Here is a 24910-nt window from a genome sequence, read left to right as displayed (position 1 = left end):
ATGTTGAAGCATGTCAGACTGGACTTTGGTGTCAATAAAGTGTTTGTATAGTTGTCATAACCATTGCTGATGCAAGTCAATTTAACAGCTACAAAAATGAGAGCCTGTGATGTTGAATTGTACGGAAATGTATTTTTGGACATGTTATCGGAAACTTCTCTCATCGATGGCAGGTTCCAGTTTAAGTAAATTAAACTGAATGTATACCATCCAGTTTAATTATAAAATGTTTACCATATATATACAGTTGAAGTCAGATGTTTACATACAACAAATTTTTTACCCACTCCACAGATTTAATATTAGCAAATTATATCTACTTTGTGCATGACACGAGTAATTTTTCCAACAATTGTTTACAGACAAGAATTATTTAACTTTTAATTGACTCTATCACAGTTCCAGTGGGTCAGAACTTTACATACACTAAGTTAACTGTGCCTTTAAGCAGCTTGGATAATTCCAGAAAATGATGTCAAGCCTTTAAATAATTATCCAATTAGCTTCTAATAGGAGGTGTACTGAATTGGAGGTGTACCTGTGGATGTATTTTAGGGCCTACCTTCAAACTCAGTGCCTCTTTGCTTGACATCATGGGAAAATCAAAATAAATCAGCCAAGACCTCAGAAAAAAAATTGTGGACGTCCACAAGTCTGGTTTATCCTTGGGAGCAATTTCCAAATGTCTGAAGGTACCACGTTCATCTGTACAAACAATAGTACGCTAGTATAAACACCGTGGGGCCATGTAGCCATCATACCGCTCAGGAAGGAGACGCATTCTGTCTCTTAGAGATGAATGTAGTTTGGTGAGAAGTGCAAATCAATCACAGAACAACAGCAAAGGACCTTGTGAAGATGCTGGAGGAAACAGGTAGACAAGTATCTATATCCACAGTAAAACGAGTCCTATATCGACATAACCTGAAAGGCTGCTCAGCAAGGAAGAAGCCAATGCTCCAAAACCGGCATAAAAAAGCCAGACTACAGTTTGCAAGTGCACATGGGGACAAAGATCTTACTTTTTGGAGAAATGTCCTCTGGTCTAATGAAACAAAAAATTAACTATTTGGCCATAATGACAATCGTTATGTTTGGAGAAAAAAAGGGTAAGGCTTGCAAGCCAAAGAACACAATCCCAACCGTGAAGCAAGGGGGTGGCAGCATCATGTTGTGGGGGTGCTTTGCTGCAGGAAGGACTGGTGCACTTCACAAAATAGATGGAATTATGAGGAAGGAAAATTATGTTGATATATTGAAGCAACGTCTCAAGACATCAGCCAGGAAGTTAAAGCTCGGTCGCAAATGGGTCTTCCAAATGGAACATGACCACAAGCATACCTCCAAAGTTGTGGCAAAATGGCTTAAAGACAACAAAGTCAAGGTATTGGAGTGGCCATTACAAAGCCCTGACCTCAATCTGATAGAAAATTTGTGGGCAGAACTGAAAAAGCGTGTGCGAGCAAGAAGGCCTACCAACCTGACTCAGTTACACCAGTTCTGTCTGGAGGAATGAGCCAAAATTCCAGCAACTTATTGTGAGAAGCTTGTGGAAGGCTACCCAAAATGTCTGACCCAAGTTTGACCCAAGTTAAACAATTTAAAGGCAATGCTACCAAATACTAACAAAGTGTATATAAACTTCTGACCCACTGGGAATGTGATGAAAGAAATAAAATCTGATATAAATCATCCTGTCTACTATTATTCTGACATTTCACATTCTTAAAATAAAGTAGTGATCCTAACTGACCTAAGACAGGGAATGTTTTCTATGATTAAATATCAGGAATTGTGAAAAACTGAGTTGAAATGTATTTGGCTAAGTGTATGTAAATTTCTGAATTAAACCATATTAAACACTCATGGACTTGCTAAGCCTCTGCTTCTTCTTTCACCAAAACTAGCCTTCTCTCTCCCACTCTCTCTTCTATCTCTGAAAAAGAATACAAGCATGATTGGTCAGCTGCCCCCACCCACAGTCCATCTCTCTCTCTCTCTCTCTCTCTCTCTCTCTCTCTCTCTCTCTCTCTCTCTCTCTCTCTCTCCCCTGTCTCTCTCTCTCTCTGCCTAAATAGTTTTAATAAGAAAGAGAGCGAAGGAGAGAGAAAGAGAGAGGGAGAGGGGGATGGGAAAGGTGGGGGAGGGTAATTGTGTGTATGGGTGCTCTGTTGTCACTGGTTTGGAGGGAGAGAGAGAGAGAGTCGTGTCCCATATGTGGAAAAAGAATAGTACAGCACACACGAGCCTGTCTGCTCCAGGGATTATCTAACTGGTTTTGAATTTGATTTTTAAATGCAGGCATGAGAAGGTATGTCTACCCTAATACTAAACTGGTATATTTGCAGTTTGGTGTTGCTCTTGTCTGTAGCTGTAAATGATTGAAAGTTTTAACCCTGAAATGCAATGTCTTCTAAACTCCTTCTGATAGCTTGGACTCTCTTCTGCGTTTCATTGCATTCTCTTTCCTTTAATGCGAAATAGCTCTTCTGCATTCCACTTAGAGCAGGTGTCTGTTTTTAAGCGTATTGCTCAGTTAAGGGAATTCTTGATGTTTGCATGTGTATGTGAGCTGGGTATATACAATGTGTCAGCTTTCATTCTGGGCAAGTTGAGAGGTTGATGGTTTCGGCAAGTGAGCAAAATGTAACATTTGTATATAGTTAAAAATGTTCAAATATCTCTCTCTCTTTTTTTTTCTTTTTTTTTTTTTTGGCTAATCTATGTCTGAAGACTGACATTATTTATATCATGCAATTTCAAAAAAAAAAAAAAAAACTATATGGACTGTATAGAGCATCTACAGAAAAGTATATTACATTAACTATCCTTTGTTTAGTGAAATTGGGTGTTATTGCTCATTTACTGGCATATGTTTAACTTGAACAGTTTAGGTAACAATAATAAACTGTTGTTAATTCTGTATAATTGTGCAATTTCGGATAATATTTACAGTACACATTCATGAATATTTAATTCTGTACATTATTGCGGTTTTTGATACAGTGCAGCAAATCTAATTGTATAATGAATAGCATGTCAGAGTAAAGTTGCCATTTCATTTCCCAACAGCGCGGCTGTACGGCGCTCTGTTTGACAAGCATTATTATGTAATATTTTTCATTCATGTGTGAGCTTTCCTAGACGCTCACTTGAAAAGGAATGACACTGTCCTTCCAGTCGCACTTAAAAAAAAAAAATCATATTCTGTATATATTAAATTCATTCAGTGTTTATTTTGGATTTTTAGCCAATTATTTGTAATCAATTAATTAGTTGTCAGCTTTTGCATGGTCAGAAAAAGACTTTTCACCATTTATGTGCTTAGGTTTAGTAATTTTCATAACATTATTCCCCACATCAGAAGAGTAATTGTTTTATTTTTTAGTTTTACTATCAAAAAGCTGATGAATCAAAAATTATTTTCATGTTTTGCATTTGCATTTTTCATTCTTTATGTAGTATATTGACTTGGAAAGATTTTTTAAATATATCCTACTTTAATTGATCATAGTTGGCATCTGTCGTTGAAAAAAGAGTGATAACTGAACATGGGAAGTATGTGGATAGGGATTAAATTAGCTTAATTTTGTGAAAGCATGCTCTCTGCTGCTGTTATGAGGCAAGGAGAATGGCTATGGTATGTGTGGTGCTTTTTGTCAGGGAGATTTAGAAAGCACCCTTTAGAAGCTGGACACAGCCATACAATCAGCTTAATGCCTGTTAGCAGGCTCTTAATGAATACCCCTGTGTGTGTTCAGCCCACAGTGAGAGTGCTTATGTGCATGACTTTCACTCTTGTCTAAAATTGAGATGACGGTTTTGAAGGTCTTGATTGTGGGTTGCATGCTTGCGGGCATGAATTCATGCATCAAAAAAATGTGTTTGTTTACATTTCATAATGATCACATGGATTTTGCAATGTTCTCTATGTGTATACGATGACTGTTCACCCCTTTTGAATGCCCCTCCTCTTTTTTTTTTTTTTTTTTTTTTTACAGGAATACATTTTTAAGAGTCCAAATGCGAGTACAGGCCAGTGATGGACTACAGCCGTACAGATGCTAAGCTGGGTTTCCCTGCAGAACTATAACCATAATCGAGACCAGGTCCACAGAATGCTGAGTCCTATTGTCCCCTATAGTAAGTGTAACCACATTCTTATTTTTATCAAGTGACTGTGCAGCAACTTTAATGTATACACCTACTGTCAGCCCTTGACTAATTTAAAAATTGCCCTATGGTTACAATTACTATTGCATTTGGTTTGTTTGAGCAATAACACATTCAAAAATATGTCTTTCACCCAAGTTGAACCCGAACAGATGCAATATTAAAAGAATGGAGAATAGTCTAACTAAAAGAAGTCACATTTGTGGTAAAACAGAAGAGGAAACCTTCAATTGTATCTCCCTACTAAGTTTTAATTAGGTCAGAGGAACACATAACAAAGAAAAATAAGAGGTTAAAATTTAAATCACTTTATTATTTTTACACCTGCATAATTGAGGTCCCTGAGACCCGAAACATGAATCCCAATCCCATAAAATAAGTCCCATAATGTCAACCTCAAAATAATATTAGGGTTAAAGAGACCCACCAAGAGTTTACCCATCATGTCATTAACTCAACCTAATTTTGTTCCAACCCTGTATGACTTTTCTTTTTTCCGTGGAATGCAAAAGGACATGTTAGGCAGAAAGTTCGCTTTAGTCGCCATTCACTTTCATTGCATGGAAAAAAGATGCTAACATTGTGCTTAACATCTCCTTTTGGATTCCGTGGAAAATGAAAGTAATAGGGGATTGGAGCAACATGAGGGTGAGTAAATGGTGACATATTTTTATTTTATTTTTGTGTGACCTATACTTTTAAGTCATACTATTGGCTTTAGAAGTTGTACAATGTGTTTATGTTTTTGTCATGGTTGGACTGGAAGGAAAAAGGTAAGGGATTTGGGGGGTGAGTTGATGGTTCTACCAGCAAAAACCCTGTGGTCCTGACAGTGTCATCTCACCAGTGTTCAGCTTACTAGCACAGCTACTTCCTCTCTCTCTCTCTGTCCTTTTCTCTCTATATCTCTTTCTTTCTCTTCTGTTCTGACTCCCTTTCTCGGGCTCTCCTCCCCCCCCCCCCCCCCATCTCTTCTCAATTGACCTAATAACTGACATGTCCAGTTTTAGCCCCCATTCCTAACCCCCCTGCCAGGCTTCATTCGAGCTCTGCGCTGGCCTTCTCCAAAACAGCATTGTTTGTAGGCCAGCAGGGGATTTCTTCCCTCAATGCTGCCTGAAGAGATGCTTTTTTCTCAAGTCTTTAGCTCTTCTTCTCTGTGCTTTATAGGCATGACAGTAACATAAAAAGAGGGAGGGAAATCAAACTTAAGGACCAAGTCACCTCAATTTGAGATGTAATCATGTATTAATGAGTCGGCGGCTAGGTTGTTGCTTCAAGTGATTACCACTGATGTGTAATATGGTGTTATAGTTCCATTTAGCAAGGCATTCAGAAGACCTTTGTTATGTGTGCCAAAATAATTACTTTTTGTGTTTGTTTTGATAAATTCCTTTTGTCGTGCAAATAGTTTCAAAATTCTAAAGCTCTCCCAGTAGGTGTACCTAGTTTTAGAAGTCACATCGAAATAGTAAACTTCTTTTGACAGATGGTTATCTTTTATAATCAATACTGATGATATCCTCAGAAGTTGGTTAGATGTTCCTCAGAAGTTGAGTCAAACATTCCTCAGAAGTGGAGTACAAAGAAGCATTTTGTGCTGGAACACAAATGACGGCTTATGTATAGACCGGCCAATTTAGTTTCTCAGCAAATTTTCGAAGAGCAGCAGTTGACAAACCACATTCTTGTTTTGCTGTTTCGAATTTGTATATATTTAATATACAATATACAGTATGTGTATTATGTATTTACAATAATGTAACTTTTTACCATAAAGTTGTATTCGTTAAGTTAACACAATAGTTAACATGAACTTACAATGAACGATACTTTAACAGCATTTATTAATCTTAATGTTAACAAATACAACCTTATTGTAGTGTTATCAAAAATGTAAAAAAAAAAAAAAAAAAAATTGTAGTGTTTTTGCTGTCTAGGATGTCTGAGCACACTTTTTTTTTTTTTTAAATTCACAAAGCCCTGATAGAATATTTACAATTATTTCAGGATCTGGGCAGTTTTTGTATGCTAGCTGCTGGTTTAAGATGGCTGATGTGACTGATCCTGATTTTCAAGTGTTGCAGCATGCATTTGGATTTAGAAACTGGTCTTTTTTGTTGTTGCCTAAAGTTTGCTGATTACATGATGTGTGTATGTCTCTGTGTGTGTGAGAGAGAGAGTGAATATTTTCCTGAGTGTGTAGTGTGATATTAGGACAGCACACCAAGGAGTTAGATGTCCCTCTTGTTTACCCTTAAAGCTTTTAAACACAGGCAAATTCCTTCTGCTCTCTTTAGCCATTCTTGATATATCCTTTCTGTTCTGTATGCCTCATAAGCCCTCTATTCCAAGTCAGGTGAATGCAGCGCAGCTTATATGGTATAGATGTGAATAGTGTCACATCCGTGCTGGAATTCTCTTTGTGAAATGGCTGGGTATTTCTGACATCAGTGTTTATGTTTGACTCGAGAGGACAGGCATTTCTGTATCCCTTGTGCACAGAAACGCACACATGCACAAACTCTCATATGTGCATTTTAGCATTTAGTTATTTAGGGATGTCTGTCACATGCAGACACACGCGCTCACATTGCATCCACAAACAATTAGATGTGCTGCCCTTTCCGTAACTCTGAGTACATAGGGGCCACAAGCTGAGCAGGAACAGTCAGAGCCAGGCCTGAAGGAAATCTGAGAGAGATTCCTGGAGCCATGGATTCTCCTGGAGGGAATCGGTGCAAAGAATCTGTAATCTGCACTTCAAACACACCCTTAAATCAGTCCCAGGCCAGCAGCCCATGAGTGTTCTAACTCTTGTTGCTAGGGGGGGGGCCCTGCTTTCCAATATATTCCTTGTTTAAAGAGAAACAAGCATATCCAGCCCCTTTTCCAGCCCCAGCTCCTGCCCAGCCGCTCTCTTTTATCATGACCTAATTTTTTCCCTTCTCCACACTAAAGGCCCCGACCAAAGAAGCACACTCTGATAGCATCTGTTAAGTCATTAAGGCTTTGAGTCCGCTCTATAGGAAGGAGCTGCATGCCTCTGAAGGAGTGATGTAACAACGGGCATCCAACACATCTATTCTAATGAGAGCATCAGGATGAATACCATTCTGGAGGGGCATGGGTAAACAGGCAAGGTGCTGAAGTGTCTGTGTGAATGAGCACAGGGGTCATTAGCGGCGGGTGTAAAGGGCTTTAATTAGCCCACAGTGCAGTCAGTGAGATGGAAGTGAAACGGCACCCATAGGAAAAGGGGGTTAGAGAGACACATTCTGCCTGGGACCCCCCCCCCAGCATCATTAAAGATAGCTCATTAGGCCCATTGCTGCCACAATTACACTTCCAATTAAGACCAGGTCTTCCGAGGCTTACTGAGTGTCAAGCTCACCCTCTGCTCTCCACTTCTTCAGTGGTTGACTGGCCAAGGGAGCCAAGATATCCTAAGATATCCCTCCACTGGCTTGTAATTGGGTCTAACTGAGTTGTTTTGGAAATTTTAATTAAGACCCTTGCTTGAGGGAGGTTTGGAATCACATTTTCATAACAGCATAGTATTGTTTGAAATGCATTCTGCATGGACCAAACCACATGCTGTGCTGGGTTGGAAATGAGCAGATTGATTTCATAAAAATTATGTGACTGTTGCTACGTCATTGGTCTCTTACACGTATCACGGCAGTTCCAAGGTGAAATGTCCACTGAGTAGCGCTAAAAACGAGTTAAATTTGATTCCAAACAGATGAGGTTTTTATCGTTAATGCTCTATTTAGTTTTAAATTAACAAAACCAACCTCCTTCCCCTAAACCTTAAACCTTAACTTAAACGATCACTAAAACCACATACAGAGGTAGTCAAAAACGCATGTGACCACATCACAATTGAGGTGTGAACGCTAATCCATCCTGAATGCGTCCTGGACAGCTGTGAAGCGCCATCGCTCACCTGTCAGTCAACCGCTGAGCTAAAACAAGAGTTTAAACTTTGCTTGTTACGAGCAGCTTTAAAAGGAAATAAACATCCGATTGGAAAAATTTTGACTCACATGCTCTTTAGGACTTATACCCCAGTCCTTTGAATCAGTTGAGCTGTCGCTCAGTTTGATAGTGCTCAAACAAGCTTGTAAATGTAGACTTGTGTAATGTGAACGTTAAAATTAGGGCTGTGAATCGATTAAAATTTTAAAACTAAATAATCACACAGTTTTCTGTGATTAATCGTGATTAAATTAAGGTACATTGTACATTACAACAAACATTTAAAAAATCATCATAAATACAGTATATTTACTTTTTACTTCATCTGAAAGAACTTGCAAGAATTTGGCTGATCATCATTTATTTTAATTATTTAAAAATGTATGTTAAATAAGTATGTACAGTTTTCTTTTTTTTCTTTTTTTTTTTAGTTAATTAGACAAATTTTTACAGGTATAGATATTTGATACAACTACATTGATACATGCCATAAAATCAGTGGACATGCTGTAATTAAAATTTGGGCATAATGTTCTGCCATTTTCCAGTGGACTTTTTTTAATAATAGGATCAAATGGGAAGACTGAATTCACATCAAACTTTTTTGGCAAGAGAAACTTAAGTGTACATTGCCAATGCATAATAAGACACTAAACATACAAATATAAAACATATTGAATGCTGAAGTTTAATTTTCTGAAGTTTAAAATCTCAAAACTATTATTTTCTGCTGCTGCCATTCAGTCTCTACAAGAAAACCTTGCTGCAGCTTTCTGAACGGCCAAGTCTTTCAGTCTCTATCACGCACACGCTGGGCCTCTCTCACGTGGTTTCGCATTTGACACCGGTTCAGATGACAATAGTTGCGAATTTACAGATACAGATAAGAGATACAGCAGCTTGCCCTTATCTTTGGCACGCCTGGTTCACCTTTTGCATGTAAAGTCCCATTCCCGGTACAGTAAATCTGCTCCTGTGTTTATTATGCCCAGGACATGCATAAATATGCACCCCCCTCCCCCCCCATCCTATTCATATGGAGCCTGTAAGGCTGAGAAGCCTTAGGATGTTTCAGGAAGTAAATTAAAAAGGATTAATTGCGTTAATATTTTTTTTTTTACACGTTAAACAAAGACTACGTGTTCAATTTCCCAGCCCTAGTTAAAATGTATCGCTTTAAAGTCATGTGCTATAGTAAAAGTGTTTAAATATCATTTGATAGAGTTGTGTGAGGAACAAAGCGAAAGTAAGGGTGTGTTCACACTTGTAGTTCGGTTCAGTTGGTCCTCATGGTCCGGACCAAAAAAGAAAATGATACATTTAGTCCTGGTTCGCTTAGCATTCACACTGGCATTTTTAACACCGAACCTAATGATACAAAGCCAAAGGCATCAGAAAAAATTCACAACCTGATTGGACAGCTTTTATGATGTATATTTTTTGACGGAACTTGCCAACCATCCAAAACAATACTGGCTGCTGGGCTAAATGTGCTCGTTATATTTATATATGTATATATGGTGGTATTTTTACCAGCTGAGAACAAATGAAGAGCTAATAAAATGTGTAAAGGAGTCAAAACAGCACCAGGAATTCCTCCATTGCAGACACAAACGAAGTTATGCTGCAAGGACGGCTGACGGTGAACTGAACTGTAATGGGCAAAATAGCTCCTATGATGAGCAGAACCAGGTATGCTTGAGGTCAGTATTAGGCAAATTACTTCCTGTTTTTGGTCCGTTTAGACATCTTTGGTCCATGCTGTGTTCATATATCAATCAAACCGCACCAGAGTTCGTTTGGAAGCGGACCGAGACCCACTATTCAGGCGGTCTCGGCCCGCTTGTTTGGTGCACACCAAGGTTCGGATGGCAGCGTCCACACTTGTTCAAATGAACCGCACTAACAGAGCAATCGCACCAGAGTTCGTTTTAATCGAACCAAACCTGCCAAGAATAAACACAACCTAAGTGTTTATGAACTAATAATCTACCAATTTACTCGTTATTTGTGTGAAAGGGAAAAATGTGTTTTAGCGCTTTTAGTGTTATTTTCACCAGGAAACGGCTGCGATATGTACAACAAGCAACGGAAAAATCATTTTGCAAAAATGCAGGTATACTATCTCGATTCTATGAAACCAGGTTGGAAATGATCTACTTATGAGCCAATGCAAAGTCCTATTTGTGAGTGTATAAACACAAAATCCCAACATTGTAGTTGGGTCATAAAATAAAGCGGCTGGGGAATTTGAGAAAGGGCACCGCTACGCAGTCATGAAACTTCATGAGGGGGCAGGGTGGGGGGAAAGAGCGATGGGTGGGTGAAGAGAGAGAGATTGGAGAAACGGGATGGAGGAAAAAAAGGGGGAGATGGAGGAGAGATTGGGTAAGAGAGACAGATGGAAGGGGGTGATTGGTCATCACAGAGCCTTAGGACAGCTGTTCTTTGATATATTAGTGGACACAATGACCTAAACCTGGCCTGCGGCCGCAGAAAATAGGGACCCTGTTTTTCTTAAAGAAGGAGGGGGTGCCGGGCATTTGGCCATTTGTGGACAAGAATTAGCTGACCAGGGGGATGGGGAAGTGGATTCTAAAATTATGAGCATCTAGCCACACATCTAATCATTCATTCAAACCCAATTAGCTCCAGTGAGCCAATGGGATCCCCCAAGCGTAAAGTTCAAGATAAACTGACCAGCTAACATGCGCATGAGTCATCATCCAAATATGACAAATGGAGATTATATGGATGACACTTCTGACAATGTTGCATTTTAATATTTTCCTTAATTTGGCTGTTCAATGGATAATTGTTATGCTTGAATGGTAGCACACCTCATATGTGTTTAATTAAAAGTAGACTTATGTTGCTATGCGATTATTTGGAGTCCTAAGCATTTTTTTAAATATTAAATAATACAATTGTAAAAAAAAAAAAAAAAGGGATTATTATGAAAAACAATTCCAATAAGTAATACATTCGGCACAAGTGCTGATCCCCCTTCTTGAAAATGCAATACCTCAGGAGTGAGATGCACAATAATTACAGTAGTGTGCAAACAGGACCAAGAATTGTCGACATGAACCTGTGGCTGGTGACATTTACAGTGTCCCATATGGTGAATCAAAAGCACCTTCAAAGCTAAGAGATTACGGACAGCTCACATAGAAGACTATTTGGAGAGAGAGGGGGGAAAAACTCAGATCCTTCACTGCCACTCTAACAGATACACTCCTTCCTATAGGGACCCCACGGGGCCCGCCTGAAATGAGCCATGGTGTTTGGAAGTGCACTGAGGAGCAGGTGTGAAAACTCGTGAGAGCCCTCGGCCTCTTCTGCTATTACATTGTTTTAGCCCCATGAAAGGAGGAGCAGATGAGCAGAAAGAAAGAGAGAGCGATCATGTTAACCACAGTGCTTTAACTAATGCATACAGATTTATTATAATTGTCTTAGTAATGCCCTATTATGCATGGGCTATACATTTTGAGCTGTTGTTTAATACAGAATTATCCGATGGTTATGTACAGGAAGACTTCACACTTGTATGCGTGTATCTTTATTCTCGTTCAAAGCCTTCGTGGGGAACTACAGCACACTTGTAGATTTTTAGAGGAATACACATCCTCGCTGGTGTGCCTTTTTCTCCCTTTTTTGCCTAAAATGATTTAATTGTAAAAAAATATTAATAATGTATAATAAAATAATTAAATACACATGGTATGTGACAGTTATAGCATTTATACTCATCTATTTGTAGTACTATTAGCTGTGCATGTGCCTTGTTAGTCACAGGGGCACAAAATTAGACATTTTGGGGTCTCTTTCCGCAAGTTTGTTCAATATTCTTATGACTGTTGCTGCTTCCTCCACTTATAGTGTGTGAACAAAGTCACTCCACTTTTAAGATTTAAAGGGATAGCTAACCCAAAAATAAAAATGATGTCATCATTTACTCAACCTTATGTAGTTTTAAACCTGTATGCCTTCTTCTGTAGCAGAACGTTAGCCTCAGTTACCATTCACTTTCAGTCTATGGCAAAAATATGCAATGAAAATGAATGGTGACTGAGGCTAAAGATTCTGCATAACAAAAAAGAAAGTCATACGGAATTTGAAACAACATGAGGAGGAATAAATAATGACAGAATTTTCATTTTTGGGAGGCCTATCCCTCAGAACAATAATGGATGATTATCTTTCTAAATAGGCTTGTTACAGTACAGCTTGATGTAAAAATGTATTTTGGAGAACAATCATAAAGGCTTTGCATGACTTTAAAAATGCAGGCTAACACCTTTACGGCCTCTCGTCCTAAAGCATTGATTCAGGGATGTTTGAACAGAATACAAATCAGCAGATAATTTGAACACAGGGTGCCATCTTATCTGCACCAATGTGATTAATTCATGTAAACACAATCCTCCTGCCCGCAATCTTTTCAACTAGATCTTGTCTTTCTTTCCATCTCTCTCATCTTTCTCCCTTTTGAATTTTGCTCTCTTAAAAGAAGCCTTCTTTTGTGGCATCTGTGTTCTTCAAAGGGAGTTCCACACATACCAGCACTGTGGGCTGTATGTGTTTCAGTAGTCTATGTAATTCCTAAAAGGATGTCCACTATTCATCCATACAACTTCTTTTCAGTTGTTTTGCCATTTTGACTGATAGAAAGTGGTAGTAATTAATCAAAAACTCTGGACTGAGCAATTGTGTGTGTGGTGGTGGTTATTTTTGTCCCTTCCTTTTAAGGGGTTAATTCACCCAAAAATTAAAATTCTATTGTCATTTCCTGACCCTCATGTCCTTCCAAACCTGCATTTATTTCTTCCATGGAACACAAGAGGAACATTTTTGAAACATGTTGCTGCTTTTTTTCCCCCCAATACAGGTGATATGTAACTGGTAACTGAGGCAGCCAGTCCCTAAACATCTCATTTTGTGTTACACACAAGAAAGGAATTCATGAGGATGAGTAAATGATGACAGAATGTTCATTTTTGGGATGAACTATCCCTTTAAAGTTGTATCTTATTTCAACACTGAATGTAAGTTGAATGTCTGAATGTTATTTAGCTGAAGATGCAAAGTAGTGTGTGTTGGATTTGATATTTGAATGGGCAATGAGAGGTTGTCTTGAGTAGGTAAACCTACTTAAATTTATGTGTGGGGTTTAGGGAGTGGGTACCCACAATAATACCTGATTGGATTGATTCAGCCTGTTCCTGTTTACAACTGGCCTCTGTGCAATCTGCCTAGTTTAATGGCCCAGTGTCCCAGAAGGCTTGTTGCATCCATGTAGGTTTTGTTCCTCAGTGTAGGAAAACAAAAGTGATGTGGCCTGAAAGTGCACACAGACCCCTGGGAAGCTGTGAAAAGCCAAGCATCCCTTGGCAGTCTGGCCTGCTCTGATCTCACATTGCACAACCTTCTGCTCTGGCAACCTGCTTGTAGGAGCATCATGGCCGCTTCCATATTATAACTAATGTTTCTGGATGCCTGACTTTTTTCACTGGTTTATTGATGTGGAACTGCTGATATTCATTCCTCAGAGAAGGCATGTGCAAAACTATACATTTTAAAAATCGACTAGTCAGTAAGATGGCTGATCAACTACTCGACTACAGCATTGTATAATTAACCTGGTTTCAGGTTTACCTGACCCCAATGAGGCAGTTACATAAGGGCCGTTCTAACTAGTGATGGGAAGATCGGATCATTTTACTGACTTGAACCTTTGAGTCTCGTTCAGCAAAATGAACGAATCTTTATTCAAGTCATTTAGTTCATTTCATTCATTTGAGCAGAATTACATTAAAATGTTACATTTTCAATAGCCAAATCCCCCAACACATCTACTTTGATTATAGTCCCAATAAGGAGAAATTGATAATGCAGCCAAGGACAAATTATGAGAAACATAAATTATTAGTTCACCTCTGGAATCTTTTTGTCAGAGTCGTTCGTTCATTTGTCATGTGACAAAGAACGAATGACTCGGACCAAAAGAGTTGAAAGGTGAACTAATCATTTCTGTTTCCTGTACAGCTCCTATGCTGTTTTCAAGTAACAAACGAACGGAGGTTGCGCAATGCACAACACAAAATGAACGAATCACTCTCTGAGACTAATTCTTCTGAGTCACATAAAAGATTTGTTCAAAATGAACGAATCATACATGAATGACCCATCACTAGTTCTAACATTTATAAAATGGATAGATGAAGCTCACAATGGAATGGAACAGAATGCAGTTGTCTTTAGACATATGTAACAGTATAAGGATGGGCAGTAAACGTAAGTTTAATGTCAAAACTCAAACTTAAAACAACATAAAACATACACAAACACAGACACACATGCAACGTGGCTCTCTCTCTAACTGCCATCTCCAGTTCCCCTTTATCTCGCTCTCCCACTGATCAGCTGATTCAGCGCCAGCCGTGCAGCCTCACAAACCGGCCACGCCCTCCTCCTCATCACACTCCTCCCCCACCCAATTCAGGCCAGGGCGCCACCATTCTTCGGCGGACGGCAGTGGTTCCTCCAGCTCTCGGCGGCTGGCAGCAACCCCTCAGTCCCTAGACAGACGGCTGCGGCTGCTCCCCTTGTGGATGGCAGCGGCGAGGACTCCGCAACAGCGCATCCCTCCTCCCTCCTGGGTTTCAGCACCACAGTAACCATATAAGGACAGGCAAGGAGGAGGTGGGAACCAGCTGAACAGTAAATGTAAGTTTAATGTCAAAACTCAAACTTAAAACAACATAAAACAAACACAAAAACACATGCAACACCGCCACGTACGTCTCTCTCTCTCTCTCGAACTGGCATCTCCAGCTCCCCTTTAACTCGCTCTCCCGCTGATCAGCTGATTCAGCGCCTGCCGTGCAGCAACATGTTTCACAACATGTTTTTAGTTGTAATACAATTGACATGCTGTTTTAAAAATGCAATACTTGTGACAGAATGCTCATCATGACCATATCCGATGGTGTTTTAAAGGAGATTAATTTAAAAAAAATTACTTTTCGGAAGGTTTTACTGTCTTACAGCTAAATTGAAACTATTAGTTAATCGACTAGTCAGTTGTTGGATGACTAGTTAACCATCATGACCCATCCCTACCTCAGAGTGAGACTATGCAAACTGTGTTTCTTAATGCACTGATTAGTAAGCCAAGCAGACTTTCATGTCTGCATCTTATTTGGTGGCAAATCTATTTCTTCAGCATATACGTATGTGCAAAATATCAAGATGGAGCATACAAACAAACAAACACACACACACAAACAATCTGCAAAAGTCCCTCAATAAATCCCAGGCTGGCACAAAGGCTGTCAGCGCACTGCTGCTGAATAGATTAATAAGATTTCCATAATTAGGCAGGCCTCTGTCAATAGGATCCCTCAGCTTTTGTCTCAGGACCAACGGGATTGTCAGGCCAGTGGGACGTCTGCTGGATGGGCGGCCCAACAATGGACACACAGACAGTAAGGCGACCAGTGGAAACATCTGTCTCCCTGCCAGCCTCGGACTCTCACAGAGCCACCAGCGCAAGCCACTTGTCCTGGCTCACACAAAGCAATGGCCAGAAGTCCCCATGTGGACAATGAAGGTTTGTTTAAAGGGCCCTTTTTTTCTTAATCCCACCACAATCTGTGTTTACACCAGCCTCTTGTGTTAATGATGCATGATTAGAGGTCATATGGACATGGCTATTTATATATTATTTTAGGTACACTGGGGTCCAACAGTCTGAGACCACAGTGAAAATGCTTCTATTTTCCATTTTTCGTCATTTAATGCATATCATAACAATTTGAGTGAAAATTTGAATTTAATCTGTTCTATAAATTTCAGAATTTTTTAGTATTTGTTATATCCCTCTTTTGCTTTAATGACAGCATGGACCCAAGCTGGCATGAACTCCTCAAGTTTGTATAAAAACTGGTAATTCGTGATATTCCAGCATGATTTGAGAATTTTCCAAAGAGCATTTTGTGTTTCAGTGTTAGCAAAAAATTATGACCTTTTTTTTTTTTTTTTTTTTTTTTTTTTATACAGAGGAGTTAACTTGTTTACATTTGAGTAGTGACCTAAAAATAGTGCAGAATCTTAAATATTTTTTCTTCATGTTATGTCACGATATTCCTTTGTAAACTTACACAAATTCTAAAACTTTGTTTATTTTCAGGTTAGATTTTCAGATTAGGTTGGGTTAGATGGAGAGAAATTAAGAGATCAAGAACCTGATGAGCTCAATATCTGTCTAATTTTTGTGACGAGTGCCATATTTCTCAAAACTCACATGATCATCATCTCCTCTCTCGTTTTTGATTTTGTAAATGATTCCTTGGAATTTATTCTAATTTATTATCTAATATATATAGCGTTCAGTGGTCATTCCCATTTCTACCAGTTTAATCAGACTATCTATTCCCATGAGTTAATGAGTTAATCTCTGCTGAGCTGTGGTGATTTAAATAGGAACATAAATTAAATCTAGATTATAAGAGAGTCCCTGATGAGGAGAGGATCTAATTGCAGACCAACTCATTTGCAGTTGATTTCACTCTAATAGGTAGCACTTTTCGCTAACACAACACAAACTAGCAACATTATGAAAGATAAATTGTTCAATTATTCAGTGACACTCATCCTTGACTTCAAGTAAACAGGAATACCTGACAGAGATGTCACTTACATGTCCGGTTAGGAGGAGCTTCTCCATATGTGTTGCTGCACACACACGCACACACACACACACACACACTGATTTATATTGATGGTGTGGACAGCAGTTTGGCTGCCTGAATGAGTTCCCTAATGTCACACCCCATCCTATCGCATACACTCATGTGAGTGCATGCACATGCACACACATGATGGCCGGAGTGCCTGCTGTCCACTCCCCCTCCTCCCTGCCTTCCCACTGCAGGTTTTATGAGCTCCCCTGGGCTGCCATCCATCTTTGTCACACACTGGCCCCATTATTGGGCTCCATACAGCACTTCACAAACCATCCTGCAGATGGGAATGTCCTGCTGAATGTATATGGTTTCTACTGACTGGACAATGACCCATAAGTTTGCCTGTTTTCATCTTGTTTATCTTTTGACCTTAGTCATGGTAAATGGCACATATTAATGTTTGTGATTAAAAATGAGGCTGTGAGGGGAAGTCTCTTTGTAGGTTGTAATTGTTCTAGGTCATGTCTAATTATCATGCCTTATGTTTTCTGGAACGTTTTGTCAACTGGATTATGTTTGGCATGACATTGTTATGTTTCATCGGTTAAATCAATGGCACAAATATACAGTGCAACCCACTGGACAGACTGTACATCCTTCACAGCCTTGATTTCAATCATGAAAAATTAAATATGACTTCTACCCTGACTAAAATCCATTCATAATCATTTTTTTTGGGGGGGGGTGGGGGGGTGTTTCTTGTTGGTATATTAGATATCAGATTGGGAGTCCTTGTAGAGGCCCTAGTTTGGACATGGAGAACTTGAGGCTCTAGATTTGAATATGAAGGACATGGTAATCCAATGGCCATCTGGTCTGTTGGTGTGAACTTTCGGAATAAATAGCAGGCATAATCTGAAGACACACATGGGAAGGTTTGGCAATGGGAGGGGGAGAGTCTGAGAAACAGAAAGAGCTCACAAAGAGGGAGGGACAAGTTTTTAGGAGAAAAAAAGAACATGTGGAGTGAGGAACATGGCATAGTGGGTCGAGGTTGAATGCAATAAAGCAGTAGCTCGCAGAGTGACAGAAGTGTGAATATCGAATCATCACTTTCTCCCCAGATTGCATTCTGTTATGGAGATTTGCAGTTTATTCCTTTACCTCCCCAATTTTCCCCTGTAGCTCTCACCCCAGGCTGATTCCTGACAGTTCAATAATGCCAAGCTATGTGAGGAATTTCAAGCTAATGCCTCTGGAAGGAGCAGTTGGAAAACCATCATGAAACGGCTGGTTTTAAAGATATTCTCTGCTCCATGAAACTGAAGATCAAACAGGCATTTTTCACCAAAAGATTGAGATCTTTGTAGTATGAACAGCCAGCAATAGTGCATGACCCAGTTAAAAAGTTTGTCAGTCACTATTCCCTTTGATTGCATCTTTTTTCCATACAATGAAAGTGAATGACATTCTGCTTAAAATATCCTTTTGTGTTCCATGGAACAAAAGAAAGTCATGTGCGTTTGGAACGTTATGACAAAAAACACATTTTGGGGGGTGAACTATCCCTCTGAATCACTTTTGATATTTTTATGGTTCATTTTGATACAATGCGTGATTGAATTTTAAGGATTGATATTATTATGCAGTCCCTTTAATCTGTGATTCTGAACATGTTGATTGGCTCTCCTAAGTCTATTATACCCCTAGAAACTCAAAATGCACATAAAGAAGATAATGTGTTTTTCCAAGGGGGAAGGGACATGGTACTGTCTGGATTTGGAAAAACAAGATTTTGGTTTTTACTGTGATTTATTTTTCCCTCCTCTTGCATGCATTAAGATCTCTTTCATCCCCTCAGTATTAGGCCAGCATAATTAATCACAAGAAAGTGGGTCTGGAGATAGCCAGAGGAAAGGGAATTTCACTCTGTCTATGCTTCATGGGAAAGGGTCAATGAATAGCACAACTATTCCGTCCAGCCGTCCCAACCCCCTTTTACCCCACATCTTCCCCTCCCTTTCCCAATTGGTTCCTTCTCTCTCTACCTCCCACCTTCCCTGCCATGGAGGGCTTTTGGAGAATTGCTTTGTGGATGGACTGTGATGGTGGGAGGGGCTGTATAGAGGGAAACATGCACAGGGTGATAACAGTTTCTCCTCTAGGAGAGCTGCAGATGGCAACACAAGGCTTCTACATGGCTGAGGGCTTCAAAAAAGAGCAAATTCACAGCCTTCCCTTTCTATACTTACAACAGCATAGTAAAAGACTCAAATTACTTTATTTTACCTACAATATTTCCAAAGCATCAATACATACAACACAGACAGTGACAAGAAAAGAATAAATATATAACAATAATAATAATAATAATAATAATAATAATAAAATAAATATTGAAAAATAACTGTAATAAAACTTTATACATAATAAATAAACAATATAAAGTAAAATATTAAATAAATATTAAATAAGACATTAATAAACTTAAAGAATACTGTTACAGATATGCATACATGCACACAATACCAAATTGTCCTCTCACCTATCAAAGTAGCATCCAAAAATCAGCCCTGCCATCAATAAACAATTTTAGTACATTTAGTGGGTGGAGTATTAGTGGCTAGCTAGGGTATACAGTACTTTGTGTCAGGTATACTGTGTGCCATTCGTCTCATGCACAGTTGAGCCTTTCAAAGTATACTCTTTTAACCGCAACCCTGTGAGAATGCGTTTAACGCATGCACACTTCGACTGCTTTGTGTTCTCTTTAGGAAAGTCAATGCCAGGGGCATGTGTGGATAATGCGGAAAGACATGAATTGTTTGGATGTCTAGAAATATTGGGCTTCACACATACTGTATGGGCGGACTATTTGCATACTCTATGTGCGGACAACAGAAGTATACTATGGCCTTTATAGTAGTGTTAGGATGAAGAAAAAAAATTAAAAAGGTGAAACAAAGCAAGTTTGTTTCTTTTATACTGTATGTAAATTTCTTCCATAATCTGATAAATTGTTCTGCTGTGCAGGCTTGTTGAAGATGCACTGGAACCCGGAGCATGCCCAGCCCCTGAGCCAGTGGCCTGAGCAGCATTTGGACGTGTCCTCCACCACTTCATCCCCTGCCCACAAGTCTGAGCTGTACCCCAGCCGCAGCCGTGGCTCCTACAGCTATGCTTGGGCCAATGACGACATCTCAGCCCTTACAGCCTCCAACCTGCTAAAACGCTATGCTGAGAAATATTCAGGCATGCTAGACTCACCGTATGAGCGCACTGCTGTGGGCGCATACCCTGAGCCTGGGGCCTTCGGGGCCCTCAACGGAGGCCAGAAAAGTGAACTTGAACCTTGGCCTCTCACTCACAGCACTGACGGGCCATACCCCTTAGTGCTTCCTTCCTCACACAGTGGTCTGACGGGGCCAAAGGTGGTACCCACATCAGCAGGCCCACCAGGCTCAGGCAGTGTGTCAGCAGTTAACAGCAACCTTTCGGACTCAGGCTACAGTGGGAGCAGCTCCTGCAGTGGTCCCCATTCCAGTGACTACCCCCCTAGTTACAACGGCACCTACATCACATCAGGGTATTGTCCCCAACCCAGCTCAGCACTTCCACCAGCCTCGCTACATGCCCTTCAGCCTAACCCCACACTTCTCCCCAGTTATACGCCTTCGACCCCTGTGTACAACTACCCCCCTAGCACCTACCCACACCAAACTAGCCTTGCTCCCAGCTACTCCCACCCACCAGCCCCTTACATCCCCTCTGGCATAGCTGCCCCCTCTCCACTTCCCTCAAGACCCACAGTGGTTGGAGGCAGCTATGGCTATCAGAACAGCAGTCTAGGGGGCTCAGAGCCTGGGGGCTCTCTGAAAAGAAAAGCATTTGAGATGAACCTGGAGGAGGAAGATGGAGACAGCTCACGCTATAGGAAATATAGCTATGACCCAATGAAAGATGGGGGAGATTCTCCTTATGGTGTCACTGATAAAGCAGAGTGCCACGGGAATAGCTTTGGAACAGCCAGCACGGATCCTCAAGCCTTTAAACCAAGCAAACCATCATCTCAGTCTAGTCTAGAAGGAGATGAAGTGGGAAAGTACAGTGGACTAAAGCCCTTGGTTTCACCACCATACGGAGCGGCAGGGGACTACAGCCCTCCAGCAGGCATGACTGGGGAGAATGGAGGTGGAGAACAGGCCTTCTCCCAGCATTGTTCACAGAAGCGCTCGGATTCCCTGAAAAACATGGAGCCCCGTATGCTGGAGCTGGTAAGCAGGGAGCTGCAGGATTGCAGCCCAGCTGTACTTTGGAATGAACTGGCTGGTTATTGTCACATCAAAGCTGCACTGGAAGAGGACCTCATGTGGCCTGTCCTGCGGTCCAACCCTGCCATCCGGCCACCCAGAACCGTCCTGCTGTTTGGCCCACAAGGAGGGGGCAAAACCAAACTGGTGCGGTCCATGGCATCTCAACTGGGTGCCACCTTCTACAGGCTAAGTGGTGCTACATTGGCCTCTAAATTGAAGGGAGAGGCAGAGCAACTCTTGGTCACCCTGTTCTCAGTGGCCCGACAGCCTGCAGTGGTTTTGCTGAGTGAGGTGGAGTCCATCGAGGAGGAAGGGCTTAGACAGCAACTGCAGGCCCAGTTAGAGAAGACCCAGCATGGTCAGACCAACCTGGTTCTGGTGGTATGCACCACAAGACGGCCTGACTTGATCAAAGATTCCCTTCTGCGCTGCTTCTCCAAGCGCTACCATGTAGGCCTGCCAGATGGGAGCACACGCAGACAGGTCCTTCTGCAGGCGCTGGCGCCCCAAGGCTGCAGTCTAAGCGAAAGGGAGATGGCAGCAGTGCTTCAACGTTCAGAAGGCTTCTCTATCTGGGAGCTGCTGCAGCTCTGCCAGCAGGCCCTGGCATCAGCTTCTGCCTCTGTACCCGTGCCTCTGCACGGCCTCCCTGCGCCCCTGTCCTCCCCTGCCTTTCAAGACTTTGAAAATGCTTTCTGTAAGGTACGCTCACACAGCACCCCCAAAGAACTGGACACTTGTATGGAGTGGAGCAAAGTTTATAGCCGCTGAGAAACTAGTCAGCCACTGCTTAATGTTCTTATTTTTGTTTTCTTTTCTTTTTAAACTACTTGTTGCAGCCAAAACAGTGGGATTTGTTGAGACGTTACATTGGGGTGGTGGGGAGGCATTTTGGATTGAATGCATTTAATCTAGGAAACATGCCATGGTGTGTTGTTTTTCTATAAATATACATATACTTTATTTTTCCCTAAGAAATTAAATATTAGGCCTTTTTTGAAGGGGCATTTATTAGTTGCTTGGCTTATCTGATAGAAAGTCTGAATTATATTTTGGAATTTCGCTAGAATTCCAATTAGCCTTGATCCTGGACTAAACCTGGAGGTTATAGATCTTTTTTTTTTTTGTTTGTTTTTCTAAATATACCCCCATTAATTGCAACTCTCAGGATCCTATTTATTGCCAGTTCACTCCAGTGGTGTTGTATCCTTTGCATTGATTTACTTAAAATATTTTTTTGGTGTTAAAGGGCTTAGGATGTATCAAAACTTAAGAAAATCAAATGCTCACCAACATTATATTGCCCAAGTCACAGCATTCACCAAAAGGTATCTACTGTTATGCAACCTCTTAGAAAAGAAAGCAGCAGTATTTTAACAAGTTAATTGGTAGACCGTGGTCATATCTTGTGCACTTTTTTAAAACATGGTCATTTTACCAAAAGAGTATACATTGCTACCCAAGTAGTATTAAAATCCATAGGAAGTCAGACGAGAAAGAGACAGGCTATTACTGTTGGCACACTTCATTCAGAGCATTGTATACAACAGTTCTCTAAAGGTATTGTGCACCATATTGCAACATCTTTTGCCACATATTTTTCCATACAAAACAATATGTAAACACCCACTCACATTCCTCACAATATGATTTTCTGGCACCTTTACTCAGGACCCTCAAACACAAAAACAAGCACGGGTCCACGAATAACTGTTTTCTTTCTTCTGCTTTACTCAGTTTTATTTTATCTTACTATATGTAGTCTTGTTTGAAATACTCAGGAAGAATTTCTTTACCTCAGAAATGATAAATAAAGAATGTATGTAATCTTAGGGTCTTAGTAGTAAGTATTGAGGTTGGAGGTGAGCAACAGACCTGTAAACACACTGCATCTGTGCTATTACCTCATAGGTGAAACTTGAAAATGCTACAAAGACAAACAATGAATGTAATGCAGGTATTTCAGAGGAAATCTGATGCCATAGATCCATGTTTTTAACTCTCTATGAAAACATTTTCTCTTATCCTTACCCTTTATTTTTTATGTAGATTTTGATGGAGTGATGATTGTCTTCATGAAGTGTTATTGTAGATGGCAGACCACATTTGATTTTGTTGGACAAACTGTTTGTAGAAACATGGTGTTCAAACCCTCCTATAGGTACGAAGCATATTTTGATATGCACAGACTTTTGGAATTCACCATACTGTATGGACATGTGCAACCTTGAACATTATGAAAGTATATAACCATGTCTTTTGTAAAATAACCCAAGTAAGTATAGTATTCTAAGATGAAAAGTTAAATAATCCAAAGATTGAGAATCAGAATGTTTTTATGTAACTGCCAGCTAATCATGTCTAATCATAAGCTGTACCAAAAGTGTTATACCATCAGTTGCAAATTGCTAACACACTCATCATACAGACAATCCAGATGGAACAGCCTTTACCAGTGTTTTAAATCTTTCAGCTTTTTTGTCAGTAAGGTACAAAAATGGAACTCACAACTTTAGCTGTATTTCACCATGGAGTGATCAACACCTAAATATCCTAAAATTTGTTCACCATTTAAAAAGTTTAAATACAGAATATACAGTATATTGGCTTATTACTGCTCACCCCTTTTCCTCCAGCCTACCCCTTGCTCTCAGCACAATGGTTTTTACCCTTGGTTGCTGGCCCTGCACAGCCCTGTGGTGAGCTGAGCTCCCATCCCCCGCTCCTCTATCTCACCATAGCCTTGTAGAGAAGCCATATTCTGATTGATGTCCAGTAACCCTATAGCACTGTTCGGCTCTTCAAGTACAGCTGGTGGCTTCACTCATGCCACTAAGGTCAATCAGAATGACCCCAGGAGCACATATTGATCTCTGGCGAAGAGGCGGAAAACTACAGAACCTAGCAGACTCAGGGACATCCAGAGCACACAAACACATGTAGCGTAGATATCAAAATGCGGCAGGAATTCCTCCTCACCCAAACTGAGACAAGATTTGATAACATGTCACTGGTTTTATTCAAACATCAAGGGAAATGCTGATTCTGCCTATTTTCAAACATGAACGCAAAGATACTGGGTAGTTTGTCCAACAAAATTGGCATTACTTAGCTGTTTTGAATCTATTAGTACAGTAACTTTGTTCTTGGATATTGTTCTTGTACATTTTCTGTAACCATTTCTACCTCATTTTTGCAGCATATTGTACATGAAAATATTTATTTCATGTCTTTTTTTTTTTTTTTTATGTCTGTTTTAAAAATGATAATGTTCTTGAACTGTAATGGTCTACCTCAAAAAAGACTGTATTTTAAGAAAAAAGTATTACACATTATTAAAGAGATTATGTCAAAAATTCTCTTATTACTCAGCTTTCCTTGCTGGTGGATTGTGAAGGTGAATTGCCTTCAATCTACATCAATTCTCTGAAGATTTCAGATTTAAAGGCATAGTTCACCCAAAAAAGAAAATTCTCTCACCATTTACGCATCCTCTTGCCATCCCAGATGTGTATGACTTCCTTTCTTCTGCAGAACACAAATTAAGATTTTTAGAAGAATATTTCAGCTCTGTAGGTCCATACAATGCAAGTCAATGGGTGCCAAAATGTTGACGCTCCAAAAAACACATAAAGGCAGCAAAAAGTAATCCATACAATGTTTTAATCCATATCTTCAGAAGCGATATAATAGGTGTGGATGAGAAACAGATCAATATTTAAGTCCTTTTTTTTTTTTGCCAGAAATTCT

The 24910-nt window shown here is 40.1% G+C and overlaps 1 protein-coding gene across 4 annotated transcripts in view; it reads left to right on the top strand.

Moving 5' to 3' along the window:
* LOC127419032 (fidgetin-like protein 2) overlaps positions 1-24500 on the top strand; it is an 87026-nt gene extending 62526 nt beyond the window's left edge. The window contains exons 1-3 of one of the 4 annotated variants that reach the window (XM_051660061.1): positions 2217-2311; positions 4002-4143; positions 19881-24500. In XM_051660061.1, coding sequence (XP_051516021.1) covers positions 4062-4143; positions 19881-21931 — 2133 coding nt within the window. In that variant the 5' untranslated portion in view covers positions 2217-2311; positions 4002-4061 and the 3' untranslated portion in view covers positions 21932-24500. Of the gene's footprint in view, positions 1-2216; positions 2312-4001; positions 4144-14841; positions 14887-15626; positions 15773-19880 lie in introns of those variants that run through there. The other 3 variants (XM_051660062.1, XM_051660064.1, XM_051660063.1) reach the window with 3 other exon arrangements.
* The last annotated feature ends 410 nt before the right edge of the window (positions 24501-24910 follow it).

Source organism: Myxocyprinus asiaticus, chromosome 28, assembly GCF_019703515.2.
Source record: "Myxocyprinus asiaticus isolate MX2 ecotype Aquarium Trade chromosome 28, UBuf_Myxa_2, whole genome shotgun sequence".
Classification (NCBI taxonomy): domain Eukaryota; kingdom Metazoa; phylum Chordata; class Actinopteri; order Cypriniformes; family Catostomidae; genus Myxocyprinus; species Myxocyprinus asiaticus.
This window is presented reverse-complemented; position numbering and strand designations above follow the sequence as displayed.